Consider the following 6,813-nt stretch of genomic DNA (forward strand, 5'->3'; position numbering starts at 1 on the left):
ATCAAGCTAGCTAGATATCTTTAGTATGGACTTATGCATTGTTATTTTATTCAGTAGTTTATAATCCATTACCTAAATCATTTACTTTGATTATAAATCAAATTCTACTCGAATTGTATGTCCTTGGCCAGTGGGCATTTCTTCAAGTTGCTTCCCCTGTCCTTTTGATATACTCTCCTCATTTTTTGACCGCTTTGTAAAAAAATGTTCTGGCCCAACAAGATATTCCTGGCTCATCTTATACTTTCCTTGCCTCAGCCTTAGGAATGTCCATTTCTCAAAAAAATCTTAGTTCTTTTTAGTAGGGAATAGTATCAGGAAATCAAGATCTGTGTGGCAGACCAACACTTATGTAAAATACAAAAATTAATTTCTTTAATAATAATGCACCTGCCAGAATCAAATGCAATTCTTCTCTGAGGAAACCTACGTCATTCAAGTCCTCAAAAATAATCCCACAAATGAAATTCCAAGGTAAACTAGCGTATCACTGTCAAAAACAACTAAAGATGCATGGAAAAAGATACCGTGTGCAAAAACCAAAAGGAACAATAAACAATAGAAATAGACTTAAGGACCTTTGCTCTGGATATGTAGGAGCTTATAGAGAAAATAATAAAACTACTAAAAGGCATTAGAGACAAACCAAACAGGCAAAGAAATACACCATGTTTAAAAATTGGAAAACAATTTCACAAAGTGTTAATTAGTCTCAGAGATTTCTATAATTTCAAGGCAATTCCAGTGAAAATCCCACTAGGATTTTTCATGAAACCTGAAGCACTAATCTAAAATGTTTATGAAAAATCAAAGGGGAAAAATAGCTAAGATACTCCTGAGGAAGATGAAATAGGTGGACACTTGTCCTACTAGATATCAAATATTATAAAGCTATAGAAATTAATACAGTAGCATATTGGTACTGGGACAGAGAAAGTGACCCCAGTGGAATAGAAAAGAGAGCCCAGACAAAGACCTCTGCATGGGAAACTTGATATACAACAGATCTGGCATGGCAGATCACAGAAGAAAATGAGGTGAGACAATTGGTCGGCACAGACAAAAGTTAGTTTCCAATATATTAAAGATTTAAAATGAAAGGACAAGCTGTACAACTTTTACATTTATTTTTTAGTTTATTTATTTATTTTGAGAGAGAGAAAGAGAGAGCACACACGGGGGACGGGCGGAGAGAAGGGAAAGAGAGAATCCCAAGCAGGCTCTGCAGGGTTAGCATGGGGCCTGACATGGAGCTCAAACTCATGAACTATGAGGTAATGACCTGAGCTGAAACCAAGAGCTGGGTGTTTAACTGACTGAGCCACCCAGGCGCTCCAGCAACTTTTAAAGAATGTATTGGAAAATGTCATTCTGACCTCAAGGAGAGATGGATTTTCTTTTTAAACAAGAAACAAAAGGGCTAACCAAAAAAAAAAAAAAAAAAAAGAAGACTGATAAGGTCAACAATATTAAAATTAAGAACTTTTGTTCAAAAAGACAACATAAGGATATGAAAACCATAAGTCATGTTTAAAATTTTTTTTAATGTTTATTTTTGAGAGACAGAGTATGAATGGGGGAGGAGCAGAAAGAGGGGAGACACAGAATCTGAAGCAAATTTCAGGCTCTGAGCTGTCAGCACAGAGCCCAGTGTGGAGCTTGAACTCACGAACCATGAGATCATGACCTGAGCTGAAGTTGAACGAACGCATACCCAACTGAGCCACCCAGGCACCCCCACCCCCCATAAGCCATGTTGTCATGGGAAGGCCTCTTGCAACACCCATGACTGATAAATGATTAATATTCAGAATAGAAGAACATCTGTAAACCCAGAAAGAAAGAAGAAAGGAAGGGAGGGACCGAGGGAGGGAGGGGGATAGAGACAGAGAGACCCAAAGAAAATAAGCAAAAGTCATAAGTAGCTATTTCACAGATGAGAAACACAAAAAATCCATGAAAAGGAATCCAACCTCATTAGTAATTAGGAAAATGCAAATTTAGATCACAACGTACCCTTCGACCTACTTGATTATAAAGTTGGTGCAGATATGGATGAGGGGCTATAATACACTGCTGGTATGTAAATTGTTAGAACTACTTTGGAAAATAATTCAGCACTATTTCAAGGAGTTGAACATTCGTATATGTTATGACACAGGAAATCCACTAAATACTCCAGAGAGGGGCACCTGGGTGGCTCAGTCGGTTGAACGTCCGACTTCGGCTCAGGTCATGATCTCAGGGTTCATGGGTTCAAGCCCCATGTCAGGCTCTGTGCTGACTGCTAGCTCAGAGCCTGGAGCCTGCTTCAGTTTCTGTGTCTCTTTCTCTCTCTGCCCCTCCCCTGTTCAAGCTCTGTCTCTCTCTGTCTTTCAAAAATAAATAAAATGTAAAAAAAAAATTATTTTCTAAGTACTCCAGAGAAATGCTTAAATATAAGTACCAAATATATTCATAACAGCAAAAGAAAACAAAACACACACATAAAAACAAGCTAAATAATGGAAATATTCATCAACAGGGAATAAAGCATAGCTACATAAATCAACATGTATGAATCTTAGGAACATCTTGAGTGGAAAAAAGCAAGTCACAGAAGGCTAAAACAATATAATTCTGGGGTCTTTGCACTGACAGTGTGGAGCCTGCTTGGGATTCTATGCCTCCTCTTGCCCCTCTCCTCCTACTTGCACATGGTTTCTCTCTCAAAAATAAATAGACATTAAAAAAACCTATATAATACCATTCTTAATGGTATTAAACACAGGTGAAGCAAAAAGTATCTTTAGAACATATCAAAAATGGAAAATATTATTTTTGAAAGGGGTAGGGGAATGGTGACAAGAAAAAAAGTTCAGGTTAGGAGCCCATCTGGGGGAGGGGCAGGTTGATGGGAGAAGGGGTACAGGTAAATGTGGCAGTACGTTCTAGTTGTTACACTGGGTAGTGGGTTCAGAGTTCACTTTATTATGCTTCTTAATCTACATCAGGTTCCTAAACCTTACCATTGTTGACATTTGGGACTGGATAATCTTTGTTGTGGTATTTAGTAGCATCCCAGGTCTCTACCCACTAGATGCCTGTAGCACCCGCCTCTCAGCTGTGAGAATAAAAAATATCTCCAGACATTGTCCGATGTCCCTGGGGAGCAAAATTGGCTCTGGTCAAGAATCACTGGTGTCTATATATGATAAATTTTCTGAATGTTTTAAATGTTCCGTAATAAAACAAAGTTTGGAAGTGATGAGTAGAAGTTTCAGTCTGCCTGTGAAGCACAACAAGGAAGTCATCATTAAGCGCCGAGAAAGCCAGAGTCTGCACAGGCCTTTGAAGTGACAGAGCAGAGCAGTGAGAGCTGACAGTTTCAGGAGGATTTTGACTAGCTGGTGATATTTCTAGAAATGGTACTGGGTATTGGGAAATCAATGACTCCAGAGACACTGGAGGAATATTTCTGCAACCTTTCTCAATTCTTTGGGAAATCCAAAAGCTTAGCTTAGCCTTTCAGAATACTGATTAATTTTTTAAAAATCTATTATTGATTTTTTCAAAACAAGGCGTTTTGTTTAAAGAAGACTTCCTAAGGAACTGAAGGGTGTCTATGCATTTTGTTAACTTTGAGGGGGTGGCTATGATTGCAAAGTCACCACACATTTAACTGTGGCCCCTGGATGACTGAGATATTAACAGAAATAAGATCTGATAACATAACACTGCTGTTGTAGGATGATGAGTGACCCCACACTATTGCACCTCATTAATCTAAGAGCCTCCCCAGTGATGTGGTTCTACTTGGAAATGCGTATCTAATTCTTATACTTACACTATAGCCCCATTTAACTCCTCATGGAGATAGTTTATTACCCTCATTTTAAAAATGGAGAAACACAGACACAAAGAAGATACATGAGTTTTCAAGATAACATAATCCAGAATTATTAACTCTGGTGTGAACTGGTGTGAAAATCGGGTCTACTCAGTCATAGTCTGTGTGCCCTTTTCTCTGAGCTCTGAACTGTGCTCAGGCATGCGTGAGCACTAGTGTGCTGATGTGTGTATCTGTGGTTGGGGAACGTGAGTGTGTGTTTCTCTGAGTACAAGGGGGAAAGACAAAGGACTGAAGCGAAGAGCTAGGAGAGGTATCTGATTCAGAATATGCCTCCGGCACGGTCTCTGAGTTTCAGTTTCTTTAACTATAAAAACTCACAGAATGATTGCAAAAGTCAAATGAGATATGTATTTGAAACTACTTTATGTTTCTGTATATAAATGTGATTGTCATTATTAACATTATTACTTAAAATGCAATACAGATGATAAAGCAATCCTCATGGGTAAAACAACTCACATTTTCTTCATTTTCTTGACACTGGTTCTTACCATATGTCCAGTTCAGAGGAATATTCAGTGGCTCCCAGCAAGGCATCAGGAGGGCGGTACCAGAGGGTCACAACTTCTGAAGAGTATGTCTGGCTGGGAATAGACTTTGCCCGAGCAAGACCTGGCGAGAGACAAAAAGCACAGAACTCATTGTCCTGGGACTTCTGGAGAGTCAGGAAGAGATTCATGCTACTAAGGAGTTAATAGCTGGCAGAGTAAGCAATGTTAAAAAAAAATTACACACAAAATTTGGGTGCTTTTCATAGTTTCTCAGTTGTCTTGACCCTTGCGTACCTCTTCATCAAGTGAATTTCTTAATCTTTGGCTTACTTTGCAGCTAGATGTGGCCATCATGGCAGCTAAGTATAGTGAGATGACTAGATTCTTGCCCATATGCTATAAACAGAAGTGATGTGAACTTCCAGATCAAGCCCTTTTGGAGGGATTAAGCCTTCTTCCCTTTTCTTTTTCCTCTAGGCTGTAATGAGAATGAGGGGGCGGCCATCTTTAAATATGTTGTTGGGGCAATACCTTAAGGATGGCGGGACCACGTGACAGAGGAACATGGGGCAAGACACCATGGGGCCACCATACAAGCTCTGACTCCTCAGGTCAGACTGTTAGGTGAGAGAAAGCTTATAGCATGTTTACACCTCTGTAATTTGGGATCTCTGTAACAGCAACAGAATTCAGTTCACAACTGACATGGCCACCCTCCATGTTTAGTACATACAAGGTGGGGACTGCTAATCCAGACTAATTAGTTCGGTAGGACCTTGAACCCCTCACTCCCAAGTTCTCCTTTGGAATATAAGAGTACTTGTGTTAGTCAGCTACTTATCTAGCAGAATCACATGATGTACGGTTTGGAAAAACTGTCAGCAGATGAGTTCTGTGTTGTGGGGAATTCATAAATGAATATCCACCAGATGCTCACATGCCCGGATGAAAACTAGTGTGTCAGAAGAAAGTACTACAGCATCTGATAGCCCCAACCGGAGAAAAGTGGTTTCTCAGCTCTAGCTTTTAAAGAAATATTTATTGAGTGCCTACTGTGGCATCAGGCATTAGGGGTGCGATGATAAGCAAAATGGACTCAGGCTGTCTTCATAATGCTTACAGTCTAGCATAGAAGACAAAATCATCACACAAATATATATGTGTGCATATCATTATAAACTGCTAAAGTGCTAAAATGGAAAGATACGTGATACCCACGGAAATCTGTCACTTTGATGGGAACAAAAACCTCAAGTACTCATGCAATACAGCTCTATAGATAGGTGACTAGGACAAGTGCCCTGGAGCCTCTATTCTGGCACCTGGGGTTTACCTCTTTATCCTGTCACCATAGGATAGCCTTGATCTATTCTGAATTTTTATATCCATTCAGATGTAGGAAAACCTACTAGGTACAGTTCACTCTACGAATGTCTCTCTATAAAAAATGGCAATGGGGCAGTGCCCAGGTTTTAGGGTCTGGTTAGACTGGGGCTTGTTTGAATCCTAAGAAGCTACCAGTTGTGCCCTGTTTCTTGCCTCTCACTTCCTATGCGGTAGTTTGACATCCTCACAAAGCACCACGTTCCATGGGCCTCCAGTTTTCAAAGCCCAGGCCTACTCAATGCTTTAAACACGTGCACACAAAAGCATCATTGTTCATAGCCCAGAAAGAGACTCAAGGGGAGACTTACCAAAATCAGCCAGTTTGAGCTCTCCCAGGTGACTGATGAGTAAGTTCTGAGGTTTCAGGTCCCGGTGAAGAACGTGTTGGTGGTGGATGTATGCCAGGCCCCGCAAAAGTTGAAACATGAAAAGCTGGAAGGAATGAACACTTATCTAAGTAGATTTGAGCCACTATGTGTTGATTTCTCCTCTAAATCAAAAACAGTCATCTGAAGGAATATAGTAAAAGTGTCTCTTGAGAGACAAAAAAAAAAAAAAAAAATTAAAAAATGAAGATTTTACATTCAGAGAGGGGGGGAAAAAGACAAGGAAAGTCAAATAAGTAGACCATGTCCTAAACAAAGGGATTTTGCCTTTTCCTGACATCTCATTTCTTTGATACTGGAGGAATTACTCTTCCTTAAAAATCTAAAGGGAAACTTTGAAGTTTCCTTTGGAACTAGTTATTGATTTAGATGTGAAAGATTTAATTTTTTTTTCCCACCGATGAACTTGGCATATAAGATCAAAGTTGACCTGGAAATGATATTCTAAGGTTTACAACTGCTTAAGTTTTCCTGGCTCTCTGATATGAAGCCCTTTTAAAAACATAACACAAGGAGACCAGACTGGGAAATATATCTTTAGATGGTATTAGGAAATAAAGGAACCATTACCTTTTTAAACCTATTTTGAAAATCTGAAGTTCAAAGCTGAAAACAAGCTATAGTGCAGCCATTTGACTAAAGAGAAGAGAGACCAAAA

General features: G+C 39.4%; 1 protein-coding gene across 2 annotated transcripts in view; it reads right to left on the minus strand.

Moving 5' to 3' along the window:
* Positions 1 to 6,813, minus strand: part of CDK15 (cyclin dependent kinase 15) — a 79,342-nt gene that overhangs the window by 47,523 nt on the left and 25,006 nt on the right. For both annotated transcript variants that reach the window (XM_029932951.1, XM_029932950.1), the window contains exons 7-8: positions 6,078 to 6,201; positions 4,384 to 4,504 (exon numbers count right to left, since the gene is read on the minus strand). In XM_029932951.1, the coding sequence (XP_029788811.1) occupies positions 4,384 to 4,504; positions 6,078 to 6,201 (245 nt within the window). The remainder of the gene's footprint in view (positions 1 to 4,383; positions 4,505 to 6,077; positions 6,202 to 6,813) is intronic.

Source organism: Suricata suricatta, chromosome 3 (assembly GCF_006229205.1).
Source record: "Suricata suricatta isolate VVHF042 chromosome 3, meerkat_22Aug2017_6uvM2_HiC, whole genome shotgun sequence".
Taxonomy (NCBI): Eukaryota; Metazoa; Chordata; class Mammalia; order Carnivora; family Herpestidae; genus Suricata; species Suricata suricatta.